The sequence below is a fragment of the Pseudophryne corroboree genome, chromosome 3 (genome assembly GCF_028390025.1).
Source record: "Pseudophryne corroboree isolate aPseCor3 chromosome 3, aPseCor3.hap2, whole genome shotgun sequence".
NCBI lineage: Eukaryota > Metazoa > Chordata > Amphibia > Anura > Myobatrachidae > Pseudophryne > Pseudophryne corroboree.
The window spans coordinates 438,534-466,501 of NC_086446.1; the positions used below are offsets into that span (position 1 = coordinate 438,534).

The 27,968-nt window shown below is 46.5% G+C and overlaps 1 protein-coding gene across 1 annotated transcript; it reads right to left on the minus strand.

Moving 5' to 3' along the window:
- Positions 1–7,600: 7,600 nt before the first annotated feature.
- Positions 7,601–27,560, minus strand: LOC135054478 (gastrula zinc finger protein XlCGF26.1-like). Its single transcript, XM_063957584.1, has 2 exons — positions 27,277–27,560; positions 7,601–11,201 (listed from the first exon to the last, which is right to left on the minus strand). Exons 1-2 carry the CDS (start codon positions 27,368–27,370, stop codon positions 9,787–9,789), a joined length of 1,509 nt encoding a protein of 502 aa, XP_063813654.1. The 5' UTR covers positions 27,371–27,560; the 3' UTR covers positions 7,601–9,786.
- Positions 27,561–27,968: the final 408 nt, after the last annotated feature.

Consider the following 27,968-nt stretch of genomic DNA (forward strand, 5'->3'; position numbering starts at 1 on the left):
TGGATGCTGGGGACTCCGTAAGGACCATGGGGATTATACCAAAGCTCCCAAACGGGCGGGAGAGTGCGGATGACTCTGTAGCACCGAATGAGCAAACTCAAGGTCCTCCTCAGCCAGGGTATCAAATTTGTAAATTTTAGCAAAAGTGTTAGACCCTGACCAAGTAGCCGCTCGGCAAAGTTGCAGTGCCGAGACCCCTCGGGCAGCCGCCCAAGATGAACCCACCTTCCTTGTGGAGTGGGCTTTTACTGATTTTGGCTGTGGTAGTCCTACCGCAGAATGCGCAAGCTAAATAGTGTTACAAATCCAGCGAGCAATGGTCTGCTTAGAAGCAGGAGCACCCAGCTTATTGGGTGCATACAGGATAAACAGCGAATCAGTTTTCCTGACTCCAGCCGTCCTGCAAACATACATTTTCAGGGCCCTGACTACGTCCAGCAACTTGGAATCCTCCAAGTCCCTAGTAGCCGCAGGCACCACAATAGGTTGGTTCAAGTGAAACGCTGATACCACCTTCGGGAGAAACTGAGGACGAGTCCTCTACTCTGCCCTATCCAAATGGAAAATCAGATAAGGGCTTTTACACAACAAAGCCGCCAATTCTGATACACGCCTGGCCAAAGCCAGGGCCAACAACATGACCACTTTCCACGTGAGATATTTCAAATCCACGGTTTTAAGTGGCTCGAACCAATGTTACTTCAGGAATCCCAAAACCACATTGAGATCCCAAGGTGCCACTGGAGGCACGTAAGGAGGTTGAATATGCAGAACTCCCTTGACAAAAGTCTGAACTTCAGGCAACGAAGCCAGTTCCTTTTGAAAGAAAATCGACAGAGCCGAAATCTGGACCTTAATGGACCCCAATTTGAGGCCCATCGTCACCCCTGCTTGCAGGAAATGCAGGAAACGACCCAGTTGAAATTCCTCCGTTGGGGCCTTCTTGGCCTCACACCAACCCACATATTTTCGCCAAATGCGGTGATAGTGGGTTGCAGTCACATCCTTCCTGGCCTTGATCAGGGTAGGAATGAATTCCTCCGGAATACCTTTTTCCTTCAGGATTGGCGTTCAACCGCCATGCCGTCAAACGCAGCCACGGTAAGTCTTGGAACAGGCAGGGCCCCTGCTGCAGCAGGTCCCGCCTTAGTGGTAGAGGCCATGGGTCCTCTGAGAGCATCTCTTGAAGTTCCGGGTACCAAGTTCTTCTTGGCCAATCCGGAACCACGAGTATAGTTCTCACTCCTCCCCTTCGTATTATTCTCAGCACCTTGGGAATAAGAGGCAGAGGGGGAAACACGTAAACTGACTGGTACACCCACGGTGTCACTAGAGCGTCCACAGCTATCGCCTGAGGGTCTCTTGACCTGGCGCAATATCTTTTTAGCTTTTGGTTGAGGCGGGACGCCATCATATCTACCTGTGGTCTTTCCCAACGGTTTACAATCAATTGGAAGACTTCTGGATGAAGCCCCCACTCTCCCGGGTGAAGGTCGTGTCTGCTGAGGAAGTCTGCTTCCCAGTTATCCACTCCCGGAATGAACACTGCTGACAGTGCTAGCACGTGATTTTCCGCCCACCGGAGAAACCTTGTGGCTTCTGCCATTGCCCTCCTGCTTCTTGTGCCGCCCTGTCTGTTTACATGGGCGACCGCCGTGATGTTGTCTGATTGGCTCAGAACCGGTTTGTTTTGAAGCAGGGAACCTGCTTGGCATAGGGCATTGTAAATGGCTCTTAGCTCCAGGATATTTATGTGTAGTGAAATCTCCTGATTTGACCACAGCCCTTGGAAATTTCTTCCCTGTGTGACTGCTCCCCAGCCCCGAAGGCTGGCATCCGTGGTCACCAGGACCCAGTCCTGTATTCCGAATCTGCGGCCCTCTAGGAGATGAGCCCTATGCAGCCACCACAGTAGTGACACCCTGGTCCTTGCCGACAGGGTTATCCGCTGCTGCATCTGGAGATGCGACCCGGACCATTGGTCCAACAGGACCCACTGGAAAATCCTTGCGTGGAACCTTCCGAATGGAATTGCTTCGTACGAAGCTACCATTTTTCCCAGGACTTGCGTGCATTGATGTACCGACACCTGTCCTGGTTTTAGGAGGTTTCTGACTAGAGATGACAACTCCTCGGCTTTTTCCACTGGAAGAAACACTTTTTTCTGGTCTGTGTCCAGAATCATTCCCAGGAACAGAAGACGTGTCGTCGGGACCAGCTGTGACTTTGGGATATTGAGAATCCAGCCGTGCTGCTGCAGCACTTCCCGAGAAAGTGCTACCCCCACTAACAACTGTTCCTTGGACCTCGCCTTTATCAGGAGATCGTCCAAGTACGGGATAATTAAAACCCCCTTCTTCCGAAGGAGTATCATCATTTCGGCCATTACCTTGGTAAAGACCATCGGTGCCGTGGATAACCCAAACGGCAGCGTCTGGAACTGATAGTGACAGTCCTGTACTACAAACCTGAGGTACTCCTGGTGAGGAGGGTAAATGGGGACATGCAGGTAGGCATCCTTGATGTCCAGGGAGACCATGTAATCCCCCTTGTCCAGGCTTGCAATAACCGCCCTGAGCGATTCCATCTTGAACTTGAATCTTTTGATATATGTGTTCAAGGATTTTAAATTTAAGATGGGTCTCACCGAACCGTCCGGTTTCGGTACCATAAACATTGTGGAATAGTAACCCTTTCCTTGTTGAAGGAGGGGTACCTTAACAATCACTTGCTGTGAATACAGTTTTTGGATAGCCACCAACACTGCCTCCCTGGCAGAGGGAGTTGCTGGTATGACAGATTTTAGGAAATGGCAGGGGGGAGACGTCTCGAATTCCAGCCTGTACCCCTGAGATACTACTTGAAGGATCCAGGGATCCACCTGTGAGAGAGCCCACTGTGCGCTGAAATTTCTGAGACGGGCCCCCACCGTACCCGGGTCCGCCTGTGAATCCCCAGCGTCATGCTGTGGACTTACCGGACGCGGGGGAGGACTTCTGCTCTTGGGAACTGGCTGTATGCTGCAGTTTTTTCCCTCTACCTTTGCCTCTCGGCAGAAAGGATGCACCTCTAGCCCTCTTGTTTTTATGGGGCCGAAAGGACTGTACTTGATAATACGGTGCTTTATTTTGCTGTGGGGTAGCCTGTGGCAAAAATGTCGATTTCCCAGCTGTAGCTGTGGAAACGAGATCTGAAAGACCATGCCCAAACAGTTCCACCCCCTTATAAGGCAAAACTTCCATGTGCCTTTTTGAATCGGCATCACCTGACCACTGCCGAGTCCATAACCCCCTTCTGGCGGCAATGGAGATTGCGCTTATTTTTGATGCCAGCCGGCAAATATCCCTCTGTGCATCACGCATGTATAAGACGGCGTCTTTTATATGCTCTATCGTCAGCAAAATATTGTCCCTATCCATAGTATCAATATTATCCGACAGGGAATCTGACCACGCAGCTGCAGCACTGCACATCCATGCCGATGCAATAGCTGGTCTCAATATAATGCCCGTGTGTGTGTATATAGCTTTAAGGGTAGTTTCCTGCTTTCTATCAGCAGGTTCCTTTAGGGCGGCCGTATCCGGAGACGGTAGTGCCACCTTTTTTGATAAACGTGTAAGCGCTTTATCTACCCTAGGGGGTGTTTCCCAACGTGACCTATCCTCTGGCGGGAAAGGGTACGCTGCCAATAACCGTTTAGAAATTATCAATTTCTTATCGGGGGAAGTCCACGTTTCCTCACACACCTCATTTAATTCCTCAGATGCAGGAAAAACTACTGGTAGTTTTTTCTCACCAAATTTAATACCCTTTTTTGTGGTACTTGGGGTACTATCAGAAATGTGTAATACATTTTTCATTGCCTCAATCATGTAACGTTATGCCCTATTGGAAGGTACACTAGTCTCATCGTCGTCGACACTGGAGTCGGTATCCGTGTCAACATCTGTGTCTGCCATCTGAGGTAGCGGGCGTTTTAAAGCCCCTGATGACATTTGAGACGCTTGGACAGGCACAAGCTGAGTAGCCGGCTGTCCTATGTCGTCAAACCTTTTATGTAAGGAGCTGACACTGTCACGTAATTCCTTCCATAAGTCCATCCACACAGGTGTCGACCCCGCAGGGGGTGACATCACATTCACAGGCATTTGCTCTGCCTCCACATCATTATCCTCATCATACATGTCGACACAGCAGTACCGACACACAGCACACACACAGGGAATGCTCTGACAGAGGACAGGACCCCACAAAGCCCTTTGGGGAGACAGAGGGAGAGTATGCCAGCACACACCAGAGCGCTATATAAGACAGGGATATCACTATACAGAGTGTTTTCCCCTATAGCTGCTTGTATTATATATACTGCGCCTACATTTATTGCCCCCCCTCTCTTTTTTACCCTTTCTGTAGTGCAGGACTGCAGGGGAGAGCCAGGGAGCGATCCTTCCAGCGGAGCTGTGAGGGAAAATGGCGCCAGTGTGCTGAGGAAGATGGCTCCGCCCCTTTTTCGGCGGGCTTTCTCCCGCTGTTTGTGTAAATCTGGCAGGGGTAATTTACACCTATATAACCTCTAGGGCTATATATGGTGTCAGTTTTGCCAGCCAAGGTGTTAATATTGCTGCTCAGGGCGCCCCCCCCCCCCCAGCGCCCTGCACCCATCAGTGACCGGAGTGTGTGGTGTGCATGAGGAGCAATGGCGCACAGCTGCAGTGCTGTGCGCTACCTTGGAGAAGACAGAAGTCTTCAGCCGCCGATTTTCCGGACACTTCTTGCTTCTGGCTCTGTAAGGGGGACGGCGGCGCGGCTCCGGGACCGGACGACAAGGTCGGGTCCTGTGTGGGATCCCTCTGGAGCTAATGGTGTCCAGTAGCCTAAGAAGCCCAAGCTACCACCAGTTAGGTAGGTTCACTTCTTCTCCCCTTAGTCCCTCATTGCAGTGAGCCTGTTGCCAGCAGGTCTCACTGAAAATAAAAAAACTAAAATATACTTTCTTTCTAGGAGCTCAGGAGAGCCTCCTAGTGTGCATCCAGCTCGGCCGGGCACAAAAATCTAACTGGGGTCTGGAGGAGGGTCATAGGGGGAGGAGCCAGTGCACACCAGATAGTCCTGAATCTTTCTTTAATTGTGCCCAGTCTCCTGCAGAGCCGTCTATTCCCCCTGGTCCTTACGGAGTCCCCAGCATCCACTACGGACTACGAGATATAGAATTACCGGTGAGTAAATTCTTATTTATATCAGGCGTCACTCAGTGATTGGCAATAGTATTGTGTAGATACATGTTGGGACAACTTAGCAGGCCTTTGGAATGAAACAGGCAGAAAGCTGGATATTATCTATGCACTAACCTTGCGATAATATAATGTATACCTCGCTCTGTTACAGGGTTTCATAGTGTATACCTTGTTACAGGGAATATCCCTTCTCAATAACAATATTGTCACAGAAGTGATACAAATGTGTAGAATTGGATATGCATGCCTTAGAGAACTGTGCTCTGTTACAGGGTTACACATGATATGCTCAGTCACAGGAGAACACCTTTTATTACCAACAATATTGTTTTATTCCATGTGCAGATCTTTGTGATGTGATCAGTTATCAATTTATATATGTACTGAATGGGTAACACATGTGATTGGGGATTCTGATCTGGTACAGGGTTTTACAATGATATACTTGTTATAGGAAAACATTTCCTCTCAATACCAATATTATTACATATGTGCTGAATTGTACATATATGTTTCTTTGTGCCTGTGAGAACGATCCCACTGTTATACATTATAGGGAGTAACACTGTCTTATCGTGTGATATGCTACGGGTAGTAACAAAGTGGTCATTGTAAGACATAGCGGTTACCAGAAAAGGCTACTTAGGTTGTATGCAGCAGTAACGCTCTGCAGGGAGCACTTAGATTGTAAGCAGTAGTAATGCTCTGCAGGGAGCACTTAAGTTGTATGCAGTAGTAATGCTCTGCAGGGAGCACTTAGGTTGTATGCAGTAGTGACGCTCTGCAGGGAGCACTTAGGTTGTATGCAATAGTAATGCTCTGCAGAGAGCACTTAGGTTGTATGTAGTAGTAATGCTCTGCAGGGAGCACTTAAGTTGTATGCAGTAGTAATGCTCTGCAGGGAGCACTTAGGTTGTATGCAGTAGTAATGCTCTGCAGGGAGCACTTAGGTCAGTGTTTCCCAACCGCGGTCCTCAAGGCACACCAACAGTCCTGGTTTTAGTGATATCCAGGCTTGGACACAGGTGACTTAATTAGTACCTCAGTTATTTTGATTTAACCATCTGTGCTGAAGCCTGGATATCACTAAAACCTGCACTGTTGGTGTGCCTTGAGGACCGCGGTTCGGAATGCCTGACTTAGGTTGTATGCAGTAGTAACGCTCTGCAGGGAGCACTTAGGTTGTATGCAGTAGTAATGCTCTGCAGGGAGCACTTAGCTTGTATGCGGTAATAATGCTCTGCAGGGAGAACTTAGGTTGTATGCAGTAGTAACGCTCTGCAGGGAGCACTTAGGCTGTATGCAGTAGTAACGCTCTGCAGGGAGCACTTAGATTGTATGCAGTAGTAACGCTCTGCAGGGAGCACTAATGTTGTATGCAGTAGTAACGCTCTGCAGGACGCAGCTGTAAAACTGTTTTTTTTTTTAGATCACAATCCCGTTGTGAAAGGAACTCATAAATTTGATAAATAAAACCTGTGTTTAAATTCCTTTTATATTTCACTTGCTTATATCAGTTATTGCTCTACCCATATACCCATACATAGGTAGTGCTGGTATATAAATTATTTTATATTTTTCATTTATTTCTTGTCTTTCCAGGCTGACAATCAATTGCCTTATGTCAAGCCTATTGAAAAATCTATCTTAAATAAAAATAATAAAAGTTATGTTTTAATTTATTCATGAAACATAAAGAAAAAAAGAGTGCGCCACACATTAAGGCTTCTTTAGATATAAGGCCACTAGCGTTTTTTCCTAAACCCCCTAACCAGTCATTGCAATTTGCTTAATGGCGCACCTCCAACCAGATTAGCTAATCTTTGGTATTAACACTTTTGGATTATTCCCTCTATCGGTTGGTTCATACATAGAAGGATCATAAAACAATTATAATTTGGGCCTGTGCATAGTCCCTCAGACTTATCGTCTTCCCTGGAAATACTTGTGGATGGAGCCCTTCATTCGCTTTGCCAGGATTCAAGGGTGGTCAATCTGTTGAAATCAGAGCACTACATTTTGGCTCGATCCTAGGTGTAAAGCCTACGTTGTATCTCTCTTTCCGGACACAAGTCTGCAGAGGTGGAAAGACCTGCTGGTGAGAAAATTGTCAACTCAAGCGGAACGTGATCCGTCAACAGCTCCTCCTTTATTTTCTCCAGCAACTGGGGCTGCAAGGAAAAGGATAACATTTCCGAGCCCACCCGTTGGACACAAACGTAAAATACAAGTGACACATTAACAGGAAATTGTTTCTGTCACCATAGTGACAATTATCTGGAAATAAGATAATACACAGACACAAAATGACTCAACCGAAATCTTTTGTTTTTAAACAACTTTATTTAATATCTTTAATACACAGATTTTTCTCTATATTTTAAACTTAAAAAATACTTTACTCTGCACAACATGGATAAAATATCCTTTAAAGCACAGAAACAATTCAAGTTACATTATAGTATTGCACGTAAGTAAAACAGATACATATCAGGAGAGCCAAAACCCTATGGGGGTCATTCAGACCCAGCCGCAATAGTGGCCCGCAGCAGTTTACTGGTGGTGACAAAATGCACGTGCAGAGGCTGCAGACACACACATTGTGGCCGCATCCCTGAGGGGTGAATGAGGGCGGGCCAGGACCATTTTCCAGGGGCTGCGTGATGTCACATCTGCATTCATCTCTGATTAACCCCCTATAAGCTTCCAGAGTGCACCTCATATCTCATCTTTTCCAAGTTACTACAAATAATATGAGATCGGTAGCAGCACTACTTTCAGGATTATTACACAGAACACACATAAAGGCTGACACAGCAAATAACAGTAACACATACAAGAGATTAATTAGAAATAAGGAAGCATAATCATCATTAAGTCTAATTGTCAACTGGTTCTGTGCAGGACCCATACACCTCGTTACTACCTCCAGCAGCCCCTGGTACTGCACTGTGACCATCCACCCTGTCTTCCCCCACTATTGCCACCCACCCTGTCTCCTCCCACTACTGCCACCCGCCCTGCCTCTCCCACTACTGCCACTGCCCTGTCTCCCCTTCTGACACCTTAGCACTGCTTGGGGACAATATTACCCACAGACAGTGCCTCTGGCAGCACCCGCTACAGCACTAGTGCCACCCACCCTGTCTCCACCTCTGACATCTCAGCACTGCTTGGGTATTCTTGGTACTGCTGGTAACAGTCCTTTATCTGCAGGTTGAAGTAAGAAAGCAGGGCAGTAATGAGGCAGAAGCTGCTTCTGGTACCATGAACCCTGGTCATGTAGGGCTGGGAGAGTCAGTAAGATTATGTAATAGTCCCCATCTGACAGGCAGCCGGTGAAGGTTGTAGAGAATGGGTGTTATGTGGCAGGAACGGGCTGGTTAGGTAACAGCCTGGCTGCTGCATTCTGTACAAGCTACAAGCGGTGCAATTCTTTTGATGGGAGACCCAGGTAGAGGACATTGCAGTACTCTATGCGTGATGATACAAGTGTATGTATGACTGTAGGTAGATCTTCTGAGGGAAATAAGTGCTGGAGTCTGGCTCTGTTCCTCAGATGAGGATCTGATTGTGGCTGATACCTGATCTCTAAGTGTCACTCCACCATCCAGGACACCAAGATTCCGCATATGGGGGGTCATTCCGAGTTGTTCGCTCGTTGCCGATTTTGGCAACGGAGCGATTAATGTGAAAATGCGCATGCACATGCTACGCAGTGCGCTAAGTATTTTAGCTCAAACTTTGTAGATTTACTCACGGCAGAACAAAGAATTTTCATTGTTGAAGTGATCGGAGTGTGATTGACAGGAAGTGGGTGTTTTTGGCCGAAAACTGGAAGTATGCAGAAAAACGCAGGCATGCCAGGATAAAACGCAGGAGTGTCTGGAGAAACGGGGGAGTGCCTGGCCGAATGCAGGGCCTGTTTGTGACGTCAAACCAGGAACTAAACGGCCTGAGCTGATCTTAGTGTAGGAGTAGGTCTGGAGCTACTCAGAAACTGCTAAGAATTTTTTATTCGTTATTCTGCTAATCTTTTGTTCACAATTCTGCTAAGCGAAGATACACTCCCAGAGGGCGGCGGCCTAGCGTGTGCAATGCTGCTACAATCAGCTAGCGAGCAAACAACTCGGAATCACCCCCATGATCAGCATTTTGTAATTCTGAAACCCCAAGCGTAATTCTGCTTGGTAGGCAAAGCTGAGCTGTAGCCCTGTCCTTTGTTGGTGAGCTTCTATCATAAGGACCTGTTTCACCAGGACTGAGTCACAGCCAACTGGCATCACCCACACCTGGAGCTCAGTTAGACAACCATTTAGGATTGGTACTGGGTTCTCAGTACCCAGAGCAAAAGACAGGTCATCTGCATAGAAGTGGTAGATGAGGACATGACATCTGATTATTATACCCAGTGGTAGCATGTATATTGCAAAAAGCATAGGAGATAGGATAAGAACCTTGAAAAACAACGCATGGCAATGATGAGTATACTCCAGAAGATTAAAATGGTTCCTCAACTGAGTGATGTCTATTGTGTGCAACAAGAGCTGATTTATTTCTCAGAGTATAGAAATGGCCTCTCACCTGTGTGACTTCTCTGATGTATAACACAAACTGATTTTCGTGCAAAACATTTCCCACACTCAGAACATGGAAAAGGCCTCTCATCTGTGTGAATTATCTGATGTATAACACGTTGTGATTTCTGTGTAAAACATTTTCCACACTCAGAACATGGAAATGGCTTCCCACCTGTGTGACTTCTCTGATGCTTAACAAGATCTGATTTGTTTGCAAAACATTTCCCACACTCAGAACATGGAAAAGGCTTCTCACCTGTGTGAATTCTCTGATGTATAACAAGTTGTGATTTATGTGTAAAACATTTTCCACACTCAGAACATGGAAATGGCTTCTCACCTGTGTGACTTCTGTTATGTTTAACAAGATGTGATTTGTGTGCAAAACATTTTCCACACTCAGAACATGGAAATGGCTTCTCACCTGTGTGACTTCTCTGATGTTTAACAAGATCTGATTTCTGTGTAAAACATTTCCCACACTCAGAACATGGAAATGGCTTCTCACCTGTGTGACTTCTGTTATGTCTAACAAGATGTGATTTGTGTGCAAAACATTTCCCACACTCAGAACATGGAAAAGGCTTCTCATCTGTGTGACTTCTCTGATGTATAACAAGTAGGTATTTCCAGGTAAAACTTTTCCTGCACTCAGAGCAAGAAAATGGCTTCTCACGTGTGTGACTTCTCTCATGTATAACAAGATTTGATATGTGTGCAAAACATTTCCCACACTCAGAACATGGAAATGGCTTCTCACCTGTGTGACTTCTCTGATGTTTAACAAGATCTGATTTCTGTGTAAAACATTTCCCACACTCAGAACATGGAAATGGCCTCTCACCTGTGTGAGTTCTGTGATGTGTAACAAGATCTGATTTGTATGCAAAACATTTCCCACACTCAGAACATGGAAATGGCTTCTCACCTGTGTGACTTCTCTGATGTCTAACAAGCCATGATTTCCGTGTAAAACATTTCCCACACTCAGAACATGGAAATGCCTTCTCGCCTATGTGACTTTTCTGATGTATAACAAGATCTGATTTGTATGTAAAACATTTCTCACACTCCGGACATATCAGTGGCCTTTCACCTACCTTACCTGTTTGTGGGTTAATAGGCTTTGTGTTCTGTGTAAAACATTTGGCATCTATAGAACAGGGAAACTCTGTATCTACTGTCAGAGCTGTAACAGATGCACCAATATCAGAGTGATCAGGAGAACATTTCCCAGGATCAGGGGGATCAGCTGATAGAGCTGTATGTATAATTGGGGTAATGGGGTTATCTCCTGGAGAATCCTGTCTACTGTCATTATCTCCTATTTCACAATCCGGGGATAACATTAGATGTCCTTCTGAGATATTCCTGCTTGTGTGTCCATCTGCTGGAAATAAAACACATTATGGAAATGTGACATTTTCTGTAACAATATTAATCTTGTAAACAATAGGAGAAGACGACTCTCTGGGACACTTAATTATAAATATGTGTGTATAATAAAACAACTTTAATGAAGGCTTTATAATATTGTGTCTCAGACTATCATTGTGTCCACCCTCCTGAGAACACTCACAATAACAAATGTAATAATAAGATTTTACTCACCGGTAAATCTATTTCTCGTAGTCCGTAGTGGATGCTGGGGACTCCGTAAGGACCATGGGGAATAGACGGCCTCCGCAGGAGCCTGGGCACTCTAAAGAAAGATTTAGTATTACCTGGTGTGCACTGGCTCCTCCCTCTATGCCCCTCCTCCAGACCTCAGTTAAGGAAACTGTGCCCGGAAAAGCTGACATTACGAGGAAAGGATTTTGGAATCCAGGGTAAGACTCATACCAGCCACACCAATCACACCGTATAACTTATGATAAACTTACCCAGTCAACAGTATGAACAACAACAGAGCATCAAACAATGGATGCCAACATAACATAACCCTTTATTAAGCAATAACTATATACACGTATTGCAGAAAGTCTGCACTTGTGACGGGCGCCCAGCGTCTACTACGGACTATAAAAACTAGATTTACCGGTGAGTAAAAACTTATTTTCTCTAACGTCCTAGTGGATGCTGGGGACTCCGTAAGGACCATGGGGATTTTACCAAAGCTCCCAAACGGACGGGAGAGTGCGGATGACTCTGCAGCACCGAATGGGCAAACACAAGGTCCTCCTCAGCCAGGGTATCAAACTTGTAGAACTTAGCAAATGTGTTTTAACCCGACCATGTAGCTGGGGGGCAAAGCTGTAATGCCGAGACCCCTCGGGCAGCCGCCCAAGAAGAGCCCACTTTTCTTGTGGAGTGGGCTTTCACAGAGTTTGGATGTGGCAATCCAGCCGCAGAACGAGCCTGCTGAATCGTGTTACAGATCCAGCGAGCAATGGTTTGCTTTGAAGCCGGAGCACCCAGCTTGTTGGATGCATACAGGATAAACAGTGAGTCAGTTTTCCTGATTTCAGCCGTCCTGGTTACATAGATCTTCAAAGCACTGACTACATCAAGCAAATTGGAATCCTCCAAGTCACGAGTAGCCGCAGGCACCACAATGGCTTGGTTCAAATGAAAAGATGACACCACCTTCGGCAGAAATTGCGGACGAGTCCGAAATTCTGCCCTGTCCATATGGAAAACCAGATAGGGGCTTTTACATGACAAAGCTGCCAATTCTGACAAACGCCTAGCCGAAGCTAAGGCCAATAAGCATGACCACTTTCCACGTGAGATACTTCAGCTCCACGGTCTTAAGTGGCTCAAACCAGTGGGATTTCAGGAAACCAACACCACGTTGAGATCCCAAGGTGCCACTGGTGGCACAAAAGGGGCCTGAATATGCAGCACTCCCTTACCAACGTCTGAACCTCAGGAAGAGAAGCAAGTTCCTTTTGAAAGAAAATGGATAGAGCTGAATCTGGACCTTGATAGATCCCAACTTCAAGCACATAGTCACTCCAGACTGTAGGAAGTGCAGGAACTGGCCCAGCTGGAATTCCTCTATAGGGGCCTTCCTGGCCTCACACCAGGCAACATATTTACGCATATGCGGTGATTGCCGTCACGTCCTTCCTAGCCTTTATCAGCGTAGGAATAACTTCATCTGGAATGCCTTTTTACGCTAGGATCCTGCGTTCAACCGCCATGCCGTCAAAAGCAGCCGCGGTAAGTCTTGGAACAGACAGGGCCCCTGTTGCAGCAGGTCCTGTCTGAGAGGCAGAGGCCATGGGTCCTCTGTGAGCATTTCTTGCAGTTCCGGGTACCAAGTCCTTCTTGGATAATCCGGAACAATGGTGGTCATTCCGAGTTGTTTGCTCTGTAATTTTCTTTGCATCGCAGCGATTTTCCGCTTATTGCGCATGCGCAATATTCGCACTGCGACTGCGCCAAGTAAATTTGCTATGCAGTTAGGAATTTTACTCACGGCATTACAAGGTTTTTTCTTCGTTCTGGTGATCGGAGTGTGATTGACAGGAAGTGGGTGTTTCTGGGCGGAAACTGGCCGTTTTATGGGTGTGTGTGAAAAAACGCTACCGTTTCTGGGAAAAACGCGGGAGTGGCTGGAGAAACGTAGGAGTGTCTGGGCGAACGCTGGGTGTGTTTGTGATGTCAAACCAGGAACGACACTGACTGAACTGATCGCACTGGCAGAGTAAGTCTCGAGCTACTCAGAAACTGCACAGAGATGTCTTTTCGCAATATTGCGAATCTTTCGTTCTAAATTTAAAGATGCTAAGATTCACTCCCAGTAGGCAGCGGCTTAGCGTGTGCAATGCTGCTAAAAGCAGCTTGCGAGCGAACAACTCGGAATGAGGGCCAATGAGAACAATTGTTCTCACTCCTCTTTTTCTTACGATTCATAGCACCTTGGGTATGAGAGGAAGAGGAGGAAACACATAGACCGACTGGAACACCCACAGTGTTACTAGTGCGTCCACAGCTATCGCCTGAGGGTCTCTTGACCTGGAGCAATACTTTTGTAGCTTTTTGTTGAGACGGGATGCCATCATGTCCACCTGTGGCAGTTCCCATTGATTTGTAATCTGGTTGAAGACTTCTTGATGAAGTCCTAACTCTCCCGGGTGGAGGTCGTGCCTGCTGAGGAAGTCTGCTTCCCAGTTGTCCACTCCCAGAATGAACACTGCTGACAGTGCTTGCACGTGATTCTCCGTCCAACGAAGAATCCTGGTGGCTTCCGCCATCGCTACTCGGCTTCTTGTGCCGCCCTGGCGGTTTACATGAGCCACTGCGGTGATGTTGTCTGACTGAATCAGCACCAGTTGGTTACGAAGCAGAGGTTCCGCTTGACTCAGGGCATTGTATATGGCCCTTAGTTCCAGGATATTTATGTGCAGACAAGCCTCCAGACTTGACCACAACCCTTGGAAGTTTCTTCCCTGAGTGACTGCTCCCCATCCTCGGAGGCTCGCATCCGTGGTCACCAGGACCCAGTCCTGTATGTCGAACCTGCGGCCCTCGAGAAGGTGAGCACTCTGCAGCCACCACAGAAGAGACACCCTGGCTCTGGGGGATAGGGTGATCAGCCGATGCATCTGAAGATGCGATCCGGTGTTATGCACACCAGTGCCTGCAGGAATGTACTGGTGTCTGAACGGAGAGGGATGCAAAACAAATGAACTCACTGACAGACTGGGGAATATGACATTACGTACACAGAAGGTGATAGGGTAACAAAATAAACACAAAGTGAACAGAGAAGCCCAGAGGCTAAGAAACTGGGTGTCTCCCTAGTATTATGAATGCTCAGATGGAAAAAGCGAGATGTTGTGTTTTAATACGTAGAGAACCCGAAATGCTGTTGCTAAGGGCAACAGCAAAACCCTAAAGGGTTACCAACGGGTGTGGCAGTAAACTCCTTGGTCAGAGATGGAATGATAGACACAAGGAGAGTCTCCACAATCCTAATCCTCACTTGCAGTGCACAGGTTCAGCTTACTGCCACTAAACTGACACCTGAACACCTTGCACAGTGAGACAGGATTTAGGCAGGCAAGTCTGAGAATACAGCCACAAACTTGCTAAGTTCACAGAGTAGCAAAAGAACCCCAGCAAGTTAAACGACTGACTCCAGTCTTACTGCTAGGTCTGGGTTGGCAGAGTGTAGTACCAAATCCCCAGGCCTATTTGCAGTAAGCAACAACAAATACAAAGCTACACAGTACTGGCTAACTTTGAGGAACTAACTAACCAACAAAGATTCATCAGCATCTGCTTAACCTAAGAAGAGGGTTTATAAAGCAGGTGCTGTCCACGCCCCACTCAGACCTCACAGACTGTGAGCACAAAAACCAGCACCGGATCCCCTGCCGTGCACAGAGCCTGTAACCACTGCACAGCAAAAGTCCCGAACCGGAGTATCAGCTGCGCTCAGGTTACTCCGCTAGCACTTGTCTCCCGGTTGCCATGACGACGTGGCAGCACAGGGCAGGAGACCCTAACAGTACCCCCCCTCTGACGAGGGGTCAAAGAACCCCTACCACCGGGTTTATCGGGGAACTGCGAGAAGAAAGAGCGTATCAGTCTGGGGGTATGAAGATCACAACTGCGCACCCACGACCGCTCCTCCGGGCCATACCCCTTCCAGTGCACCAAAAATGACAGCCGACCCCAAACAATCTTGGAGTCAAGAATCCTTACAACAACAAACTCCCTCTGGCCACGTATCAGAAGAGGGGAAGGTCTTCCACTGGAAGGATTACTAATCGCCCGTTTTAAAAGGGAACAATGAAATGTTTTATTGATACCCAAAGAATGGGGCAGATCTAACTGAAATGCCACCGGATTGATAACCCTGGTGATCTTATAAGGGCCGATGAACCGGGGGCCTAACTTATGAGATGGGTGTCTCAACTTCAAATTCTTGGTAGACAACCAGACGAAGTCTCCTAATTTGAAGCTGCAGGGTCTTTTCCGCTTATCAAAAACCCTTTTGGTCACTAATGACACAGACACAAGGGCTTTCTTCACTTTCCTCCAAATACCTCTAAGGACCGAAACCACAGAGGAACCACCAGGCATGGAGTCCAGGGGGTCAAAATAATTGGCCTTAGGATGATGCCCATACACACAAAGGAAGGGAGAGATCCCTGTAGCAGAGTGAGCCGAGTTGTTATAGGCAAACTCCGCCATGGACAGATGAGCAACCCAGTCAGTCTGACACTTGGAGACATAACACCTGAGGAACTGCTCCAAGGACTGGTTCACCCTTTCAGTCTACCCATTAGACTGCGGATGGTAGCCTGACGACAAGCTGACAGAAATCTGGAGATCGGAACAAAATGCCCTCCAGAATTTGGCCACAAACTGGGATCCGCGGTCAGAGACCACATCAAGTGGCAACCCGTGGAGACGCACAACATGCAGCATAAATAATTCAGACAGGCGTCTGGCCGATGGCAGCCCAACCAGTGGAACGAAGTGCGCCATCTTCGAAAACCTGTCAACGACAACCCAGATGGCTGTCATCCCCGAGGATTTGGGCAAGTCCACCACAAAATCCATTGAAATGTGGGTCCATGGCTTAGATGGGATAGAGAGTGGATGTAATGGGCCAACAGGAACCCCTCTAGGAGTCTTATTTCGGGCACAGATGTCACATGCCCGAACCCACTGATCCACATTCTTAGCCACCGAGGGCCACCACACCGCCCTAGATAGCAACTCCCGAGTTCTGGCAATACCCGGGTGACCTGCCGACTTCTTGGCATGGAATTCCAGGAACACTCGCTGTCTTAACCTAGGAGGCACAAACAAAAGACCTACCGGAAGGTCTGGAGGAGCCTGCTCCTGTGCTCTAAGGACTAATGACAAGAGGTCCTGGGTAATGCCCACTTTAATACATGATGGGGACACAATGGGCAACGGCTCCTCGGTGGTCTCCTGGATTGGAGCAAAACTCAGCGAGAGCGCATCAGCCTTGATGTTTTTTGACCCAGGGCGATATGTTATCAAAAAATTAAAGCGAGCAAAAAACAAAGCCCATTGTGCCTGCCTGGCATTGAGACGCTTCGCTGACTCTAAATATGCCAGATTCTTATGGTTGGTGAGAATTGAGACCACAAACTTAGCCCCCTCAAGCCAGTGTCTCCACTCCTCGAGTGCATCCTTAATAGCCAACAATTCCCGGTTACCCACGTCATAATTCATCTCGGCAGGCGAAAATTTACGGGAAAAGTAAGCACAGGGATGAAGGCGATTATCAGACACTCCCATCTGAGAGAGCACTGCCCCAATACCCATCTCAGAGGCATCCACCTCCACCACAAAAGGACGCTCTGGATCTGGGTGTCGCAGCACCTTCGCCGAGACAAATGCCCTTTTGAGACGGGCAAAAGCCGCTTTAGCCTCACAAGACCAGTGAGCAACATCCGCCCCTTTCTTAGTGAGTGCCACCAAGGGCGCCACTATAGACGAAAATCCAGCGATAAATCGTCTATAAAAATTCGCAAAGCCCAGGAAACGCTGAAGCGCCTTCAAACTAGTGGGCTGCACCCAATCCAGGACTGCCTGTACCTTGGAACCCTCCATTTGGAAACCTTCTGGGGAGATTATATATCCTAGAAATGCGATTTGCTGAACTTCAAATTCGCACTTCTCCAGCTTCGCCCCAAGCCGGTGGTCTCTGAGTTTCTGGAGGACTAAGCGTACATGCTTCCGATGTTCCTCCAGGGAATGGGAGAAGATTAGGATGTCATCTAAGTATACAACTAAGAATCTATCCAAATATTCCCTGAGCACATCATTCATGAAATCCTGGAAGACTGCCGGGGCATTACAGAGCCCAAAAGGCATCACCAAATATTCATAATGCCCTGAGTGGGTATTAAAGGCAGTCTTCCATTCATCCCCCTCTCTTATTCAGATTAGATTGTACGCCCCGCGTAGGTCAATCTTAGAAAAAATGGTGGCAGTACGAAGCTGGTCAAACAACCCCGAAATGAGAGGCAGTGGGTATGAGTTTTTAATCGTGATACGGTTCAATTCCCTGAAGTCGATGCAGGGTCGCAACGAACCATCCTTTTTACCCACGAAGAAGAACCCCGACCCAACTGGAGACTGTGAAGGTCTGATAAATCCTTTAGCCAAGTTCTCCTGAATGTACTCTGCCATAGCCTGAGTCTCAGGACGTGACAGGGAGTACAACCTGCTCTTGGGAAGCTTAGCATTTGTCAACAAATCAATGGCACAGTCATAGGGGCGATGGGGAGGTAGTACCTCTGCAACTTTTTTGGAGAACACGTCCGCAAAATCTGCATAACACCCTGGCAATCCTGGCAAACTTAGCTGCGAGAGCCTGACTGGAAGGCTCAAGCAACTCCTGAAACAATCAGTACCCCAACTAAGAATCTCCCCAGAGACCCAGTCAAATTGAGGATTGTGGGCCCTTAACCAGGGTAACCCCAACACCAATGGGGCAAAAGTACAAACAGTCACATAAAAGGACAATTTTTCAGAGTGTGTGGCTCCAATAAACAAAGAAATCTGGCCAGTGCAAGAGGAATTTTACCTTGGGATAATGGTTCCCCATTTAACCCACAAATCTCAATTTCCGATGCCAAGGGTACTAAGGGAACAGAGTGTTTCAGGGTGAATTGGCAGTCCATAAAAACCCCGTCGGCCCCACTGTCCACAAAGGCCTCAGTCTTGACAGTTTGACCGAGGATCTTCAAGGTCACCGGAATGATAAAAGTCTTCTTGGGAAATTCTGACTTCTGGCCTGACAGGATATTTCCCATCACCCTCAGGCCCTGAAGTTTTCCGGCTTTTCTGGGCATGATACTACCACATGACCTTTATTCCCACAGTACAAACACAACCCCTGCTGTCTCCTCCGCGTCTTCTCACGCGAGGAGAGGCGGGTAGCCCCAATCTGCATAGGCTCCTCGGAAAATTCCTCAGAGTCTGAGGTTCCCTTGGGAAAGAAGGAAACCTCGGTCTCCCTTTAAAGCCTACGCTCTCTCAGCCGTCTATCCACCCGGATGGATAACTGCATGAGCTGATCCAAGCTATCAGGCAAGGGATATTGTACCAGTTGGTCTTTTATCTGGTTAGAAAGACCTCTTCGGTACTGGTGTCTCAGGGCTGGGTCATTCCACTGGGTATCATGGGCCAACCTCCGAAACTCCGTACAGTAAACCTCAACTGGCATTCGCCCTTGCTTAAGGATCGAAATCTGAGCCTCGGATGAGGCCGTCTTGTCAGGGTCATCATACAACATGCCCAGTGCCGTAAAAAAAGCATCAACACTTTTAAGCGACGGACAGTCAGGCTGCAACCCATATGCCCAGACCTGTGGGTCTCCTTGTAGCAAGGAAATGCCCACCCGCTGAATCTCTGACCCAGAAGACTGAGGCCTAAGCCGGAAGTATAGCTTGCAGCTCTCCTTGAAACAAAAGAACTGCGAGCGATCTCCAGAAAAACGATCCGGGAGATTTACTTTCGGCTCCTTAACCCCTGAAGGTGCTGCTGCTGCGGGAGCTCCGCCAGCGGCCTGGGAGGTGTGCATTTTAATGGACAAATCATTAAATTGTCGAGTCAAGACCTGCACCTGATCGACCACCTGTTGCAACGTATTTTGAGGGGTATGCTCCATATTCCCACAAAATTTCAACAGGAGTATTAGGCTGCTGAATATGTTATGCACACCAGTGCCTGCAGGAATGTACTGGTGTCTGAACTGTTATGCACACCAGTGTCTGCAGGAATGTACTGGTGTCTGAACTGTTATGCACACCAGTGCCTGCAGGAATGTACTGGTGTCTGAAGGGATAGGGATGCAAAACAAATGAACTCACAGACAGGTTGGGGAATATGACATTACGTACACAGAAGGTGATAGGGTAACAAAATAAACACAAAGTGAACAGAGAAGCCCAGAGGCTAAGAAACTGGGTGTCTCCCTAGTATTAGGAATGCTCAGATGGAAAAAGCAAGATGTTGTGTTTTAATATGTAGAGAACCCGAAATGCTGTTGCTAAGGGCAACAGCAAAACCCTAAAGGGTTACCAACGGGTGTGGCAGTAAACTCCTTGGTCAGAAATGGAATGATAGACACAAGGAGAGTCTCCACAATCCTAATCCTCACTTGCAGTGCACAGGTTCAGCTTACTGCCACTAAACTGACACCTGAACACCTTGCACAGTGAGACAGGATTTAGGCAGGCAAGTCTGAGAATACAGCCGCAAACTTGCTAAGTTCACAGAGTAGCAAAAGAACCCCAGCAAGTTAAACAACTGACTCCAGTCTTACTGCTAGGTCTGGATTGGCAGAGTGTAGTACCAAATCCCCAGGCCTATTTGCAGTAAGCAACAACAAATACAAAGCTACACAGTACTGGCTAACTTTCAGGAACTAACTAACCAACAAAGATTCAGCAGCATCTGCTTAACCTGAGAAGAGGGTTTATAAAGCAGGTGCTGTCCACGCCCCACTCAGACCTCACAGACTGTGAGCACAAAAACCAGCACCGGATCCCCTGCCGTGCACAGAGCCTGTAACCCATGCACAGCAAAAGTCCCGAACCGGAGTATCAGCTGCGCTCAGGTTACTCCGCTAGCACTTGTCTCCCGGTTGCCATGACGACGTGGCAGCACAGGGCAGGAGACCCTAACAGCACCAAACAAAATAGACGTTATGCTAAGAACTTACCGTTGATAAAGTGATTTCTCCTATGTCCACAGGTATCCACAGGATAACATTGGAATATGCCGAAGCAACAGCGGAAATGGCACCAAACAGTCACAAGCTTTCTGGCCTTCCAGGATGCATCGGGGCTCTTGCATATAATCCCGCCCACTGACTCAGTCAAATCAGTTGTTTCCACAGCAATTTAGGCAGGAACATCATGTAGAACCCTGTTCAGGCGATAAGAACACACATGCACACCCTTTCATACAAGAGGGAAGAGGTTTAGTGATTGTAAAGATCCTCAAATCAGGTGCGTAAGGGTGGGATCCCTGTGGACATAAGAAAAATTACGTTATCAACGGTAAGTTTTTACCATAATGTCTACTTCTCCGGCTGGGTCCACAGGTTATCTACAGGATAACATTGGGATTCCCAAAGCCATTTTTAGTGGTGGGGACGCTCCTGATTAGACAGGAGAACCTTTCGTCCGAATTTAGCGTCATGAGAGGCAAAAGTATCCAAGGCGTAATGTCTAATAAAAGTGTTAATGGAAGACCATGTGGCTGCCTTACAAATCTGTTCTGCTGTAGCACCATGTTGTGCCACCCAAGAAAGACCTACCTTATGTGTAGTGTGCAGAGACAATAGCCGGAACAGGGAGATCAGCACGAGAATAAGCTTCTGAAATTACCATTCGGAGCCATCTTGCCAGCGTCTGTTTACTAGCAGGCCATCCTCTTCTGTGAAATCCGTAGAGAATGAAGAGAGAATCTGTCTTTCTGATGGCACTAGTATGATCCACATAGATTCTTAACGCACGGACCACGTCCAGTGATGCTTCTCCCGCAGAAAGCCCCGATACCTGAAAAGCCGGGTCTACAATCTCTTCGTTAAGGTTCAATTTTGAGACCACCTTCGGAAGATAACCAGATCTAGTTCTGAGAACTGCTTTATCTGGAAAAAAGATCAGAAAAGCAGACTTACACAATAGTGCTCCTAAATCTGACACTCTTCTAGCTGACACCATTGTCAGTAGAAAGAGAACTTTAGCCGTCAACCATTTAAGATCTGCTCTCTTAAGTGGTTCAAACGGAGGTCCCTGAAGGATTTTAAGAACCAGATTCAAATCCCAGGGAACTGCAGGAGGAACAAAAGGTGGTTGAATGTGTATCACTCCCAGAAAGAAAGTACGCACATCCTGTAAGTCAGCAATCTTTTTCTGAAACCATAAAGTTAATGCTGATACCTGAACTCTCAAAGAAGCCATCCAAAATCCTGGATACTTTAAAAAATCTTGGATCCAAACTTCTTTCGCTACATCAATGACACCATCAGACCCAACAGTCACATTGCTGCATGGACTGATATTGTCTGACTGTGCAGCAACTCCTGAGTCATTACTTGCACCTGCGATATCTTTTTCCATGGTAACAAAATTCTCTGTAGACCTGAATCCAACATGGCCCCACATGAACCATCCGTTGTGACGGACTCAGAGACGACTTTTCCCAGTTTATGAGCCACCCGTGTCTTTGTAGACAAACTATTGTCTGTTGAAGATGGCTCAAAAGTAATTCCTGAGATTGTGCCAGGATCAAAAGACCGTCAAGGTATGGAAATATTCTTATCCCCTGCTTGCGGAGATAAGCTGCCATCACCACCATAATTTTGGTAAACACCCTGGGGGCTGTTGCTAGCCCGAAGGGCAAAGCCTGGAACTGAAAATGTTGCTGTAGGATGGCAAACCGGAGGTAACACTGATGAGACTGTGCTATAGGCACATGTAGGTAAGCATCCTGTATATCCAGAGATACCATGTAATCTCCCGGTTCCATGGCAAAAACTATGGAGCGTAATGTCTCCATGTGGAACCTTGGAACCCAAATATATTTAACATTTTGAGATTGAAAATGGGTCGGAATGACCCATTTGGCTTCTGCATCAAAAATAGATTGGAGTAAAACCCCTGTCCCCATTGTGTCGGGGGTACTGGGATAATTACACCAGACTGAAGCAATTTTTGAACCGCTTCCTGCAGGGCACTGGCCTTCGACTCTATTCGAGACGGACTGGTGCAAAAAAACCTTTGAGGAGGCTGCCTCTTGAAGGGGAAACCATAACCGAGAGATACCACCTTCTGCACCCAAGCATCTGTCGTCGACTGCTGCCATATATGTGCAAATTGAAGGACTTGGCCCCCAACCCTGGAATCCTCCAGGCGGAGGCCCGTACCCTCAGACTGATGGCTTCTGTTCTGGCTTGGTAGCCGGCCGTCTATTGGCCCACTGCTTCCTACCCCTAGTTGACTTATTGAACTGGGGCTGCTTAGGTTCCTTTTCCCTTTTGCTCTGCCTTGCCATCGAAATGGCTGAAATTTCAAACCCCTAGTCTTAGGGTTATAACTAGCCGGAAATCTGACCTTCTTGGATTCAGCTTCCGATTCAAGAATATCTGTCAATTGTTTTCCAAACAGATTATCACTAGCGAAAGGCAGAGCTTCCAGAACCTTCTTGGATTCTGCATCCGCTTTCCAATTACGTTGCCAAACTGCTCTGCGAGCAGCTACTGTCAAGGCTGATGCTTTAGAAGCAATTGTACCCATATCAAGTGCTGCTTCTTCCAAATATTGCGCAGCTTGTTTTATACGGCCTAAAAGAGATTCCGCCTCCCCTGTGGAAGGGGAGAGGCCTTTTTCTAGTTTCTCCGCCCATTCTACCATCGCTCTCGTCATCCAGGCTGAAGCCATAGCTGGCCTTACTACAGCCCCCGAGAGAGAGAAAAATATTTTTCAATAAACCATCTATTCTTCTATCTGTAACATCAGTCAGTGAAGTAGACGGCAATGGTAAAATAGATTTACGCACAAGTCGCACTACATGTGCATCTACTTTAGGAGGAACTTCTCTTTTTGAACAATCCGCAGCTGTAAAAGGATAATAAGAATCCCATTTTTTCGGAATCTTATATTTTTTACCAGGCGGTGCCCAAGATTCTTCCATCATTTCCGTCAGATCTTCTGATACTGGAAATTCAGTCCTAACTGTCTTTGTTCGTTTAAACACAGGTGCTTTAGATTTTGACACTGTCTTGGCTGATTCCTCCAAAGAGAGAATAGCCTTCATTGCATCAATAAGCTCAGCTATATCCTCTGAGCTAAAACCCTCCGACTAATCATCATATGGGGTATTAGAATACACTGTATCCTCATCTGTTGTATCATCTTGTGTAGTCTGCAACATGGATGTATCTACCATGGTCCTAACAGCCTGGCTACTTGTAAAAGCTACTGGAACCAAACCATAAGGAGGGAGCTGCATGTATGGGTTAATAGTGTAACCTATTCCCTGGGGTGGAACTGCAGGAGTTAATCTGTCCAATATTGCAGACAAGGTCTGCGCGAACATACTCCATGATGGCTCTACTGGTTGTTGAACCGGAGCCTGCTTTTTACTTTGCCGATGTGCATAACAGTTTGTACATAACCCATCATAAGTAATAAACTGTTCCATTCCTTCTAAAATCCCCGTTTTACAAGATAAACATGTTAAGGATGTAGGAGTGCCTGATAAATTATCCTCGTCACTTTTGCCGCTCACAGACAGTCAATTTTTCAGCGTTTACCAACTACACAATTTGTGACTGAGAATCACACACACACACACACACACACACACACACACACACACACAAATATATATAAGTGAAATCAATCTGACCACAACCGTGCACCTGAATTGAGGTTCAGAATAAAACTGACAACATATAAAAGTCAGCAATCATACTAGCAGTCAGTCACATGTTAAATATTAAACATTGTCATATGAGAATATAATCAACCACAAACAATTACTTTACAAGTAAGTAGGAGTACAATTACTGTATTTATGTTTTAACAGCTATTATAACAAGTTTTTCAGACATTTTAGTAGAAAACAACAGTAGTGTACAGGCCTCATATGCAATATGTACCAAAATTAACAATTCATACTAACAAGTAGAAGGAATCTTAGTACTGTATAACCCTTACTCAGTAGAGTGGGATACAGGGAGACTCACCCCACTTCCATGATCTATCAATACGCTCGAAAGACGCTGAGTAGATTCAGATGCTACTAGTGTACACTACCGCTCCGGTAACTGATGAGAGACACAGACGCTCAATAACGGACACAGACGCTCGGAGAACGATAAGTGTATGCAGACGCTCCTGTCTACGACCCGGTCTAGGCGGAAACTCTAGTGTACACCAAGCTGCGACCGAGTACCCTCGTTGTAGCGTCTGAGACGGAAGTGAGGCCATCAGTTCATGGACGGGAGACGCACGGAAACTGGTCATGAACTGGGGGGAGGGGCGACCAGGAGAGCGCCTGACTCCCCTTGTTGACATAAACTCTAGGGATCGCGGCCTCAACCTAGTCCTGGCGCCTATGGTCCCTAAAGCGTAGCGCTGTCGCACTTAAGAGTGGTGGCGCATCAACCACTGTTTGTAGTCTCCTCCAATACAGTGAGGCTGTGTCCGGAAATCCCTAGTAAAAGGAAACCGATGTACTTACCGTCCCCCCATGCTCAGGCCACAGCCTGGTAACGTCTGCTGGACCTGCTAGAACATCCGTCACAGACGCCCGCCGAGACAGCACTGTACCGCGAAGGTAAGCATTGTTGCGACCCGGTGGGGAGTTGTTGGAGCGACTCTTTCTAGTATGCGTTTAAGACGCTGTTAAGAAAGATCACTCAAAACAGACTATAAAAATAAAATAATAAAAGCTTAGGGCTGCCCTAACAGCAGCCCTGTGACCATGGTCCGGCTCCTGCCGCAACAAACAAAAAACTGATTTGACTGAGTCAGTGGGCGGGATTATATGGAGAAGCCCCGATGCATCCTGGGAGGCCGGAAAGCTTGTGACTGTTTGGTGCTCTTTCTGCTGTCCCTCCGGCATATCCCAATGTTATCCTGTGGATAACCTGTGGAACCAGCCGGAGAAAAACTGATTTGCCTGAGCCAGGAGGCGGGGATATATGGACAGGCCCGTTGCATACTGGGAGGCTGAAAGCTTTGACCGTTTGTTGCAAATCCGCTGTCACGTCATCATATCCCAATGTTATCCTGTGGACCCTGCCGGAGAAAGATATATATCTATCTAAGAGGATAGAATTTGATCGGTGTTGTTACACTGTTTTGTTGGCAGGTTACTTGATACTTTTGTCCCCATTGGTTACTATAGGTCACGTGGACGAGGTTCTCTCCGTGTCCCCGGACATAGCGTGTGTCAGATGACGTCACTTTGATGTACTGGAGTGAGCGACGGATGGCGACATGGGCGGTTCCACCGGGTATATTAATGACACGGGACGTGCACAAGCGTGTAGATGGTGACACTAAAACTACTGGAAGATCATTGTAAATGTCTGAGGTATTGATACAATGCACATTTGTTGAGATATTATTTCTTTTTCAGATGGAACTATGGGTCGTGCACGTGATGCAACTGGCAAAAGGGAGCCATTGGTTTTGTCCGAGACCAGCATTTGTTTGGTGGTGATCCCTTGTAGACAGTGAGTAGTATCCATCTACAGTGGAAGAAGCCTGGACACCAAGAATCTCAGAGGCAGAACAGTGGGCGAAAGTAGATCATGACAAATCGGGACCACAGGCATTTAGGGCGCTTAGCAACCACCAATCATTCCAAACGCATCAGGAACTGCACCAACAGTACAATGCCGGACCCAGCCAAGCAGTCCCAGATCTGGTGAATTGGAGGGCCACGTGAGATGTGGTGGCACGTCAGACTGGTGCTCTGAAATTCTATCCAAGCCTTTTGGCCACTGTTCCGCCGCTGAGAGCAAACCTAAAGGTTAACACTAATGCGATAGCTGTTTTTATGGTAATTATTTTGAGCAATAGAGTAGGACCTGCAGTATAGTGGGTCCCTTGTCAGGGGCTGCAGGCTTAAATGCACTGAGCAATACATGAACTAAAACTCCACTGTTTATTATTGTTAGTTATTATAGTGAGTGCAAGACACATTTATGTATGTAGTAAGGCTACTGGGAGACCTTAGATTGAGCAATATTGGATCTGGCCATTACATTCCCTAAAGTCATAACCTCAGAACTGCACAGAGCAGGAACTATTATTCACAAGTAATTAGGAATGTGTTCATCATGAAAAAGTCCACAATTATTTAAAATCTACACAATTGATATTTGCGGATAAAGCCTTTAACAGAAAACACCCCTGAAGAAGTCACTATTGACAAAACGCGTTGGTGTACGCAATTTGTATTTAGAGTGAATTGGCAGTGGATAAGAACAAGCCAGCCCATGCAAGGGTGACAACAAGTGCAAAACGCTTGTCTTTTGATTATACAGATATGTACTTGTGATAAGCTTTTACTCTGTTTTACTTGAAGTTCTAGATTCAAATTTCATTTTATTTCTGAATCTTATACAAATTGTATTTGGTGACCTCAGGTCTACTGTATAGCAGGAAATATTTCATACCTGCATCATCTAACAAAATGCATATAAATTAGGCACTCCACAAAAAACAATACTAATTATATTATATACATACATACATATATACACATTTATATATAATCACTAATAATAAACTTGTGCTTGTTACTTTTAATAACATTATAGTGTTGTGTGTAATAACTCTCTACATGTGATATTTGTCATGGATAGCCTTGTGTTAGAAACACCCAACTGAGAACAGGGCTGATGACAGAGGAGGCTGTAGGATAAGAGATTGCTGTAGTGACTGAGCAATGAGAATATGTGACTTCTGTATTAAGTGTTTATTACTCACCTGTGCTGATATCTGTAGGGATCTCCTCCTCCTTACACTGCTGATCACCCTTCACATACGTCTCTTCTTCTCCCTCTATATCTTCTGCCTTCATATCAGTCACATACGTCTCTTCTTCTCCCTCTGTATCTTCTACCTTTATATCAGTCACATACGTCTCTTCTTCTCCCTCTATATCTTCTGCCTTTATATCAGTCACATACGTCTCTTCTTCTCCCTCTATATCTTCTACCTTTATATCAGTCACATACGTCTCTTCTTCTCCCTCTATATCTTCTGCCTTTATATCAGTCACATACGTCTCTTCTTCTCCCTCTATATCTTCTGCCTTTATATCAGTCACATACGTCTCTTCTTCTCCCTCTATATCTTCTGCCTTTATATCAGTCACATACGTCTCTTCTTCTCCCTCTATATCTTCTGCCTTTATATCAGTCACATACGTCTCTTCTTCTCCCTCTATATCTTCTGCCTTTATATCAGTCACATACGTCTCTTCTTCTCCCTCTATATCTTCTGCCTTTATATCAGTCACATACGTCTCTTCTTCTCCCTCTATATCTTCTGCCTTTATATCAGTCACATACGTCTCTTCTTCTCCCTCTATATCTTCTGCCTTTATATCAGTCACATACGTCTCTTTTTCTCCCTCTGTATCTTCTGCCTTTATATCAGTCACATACATCTCTTCT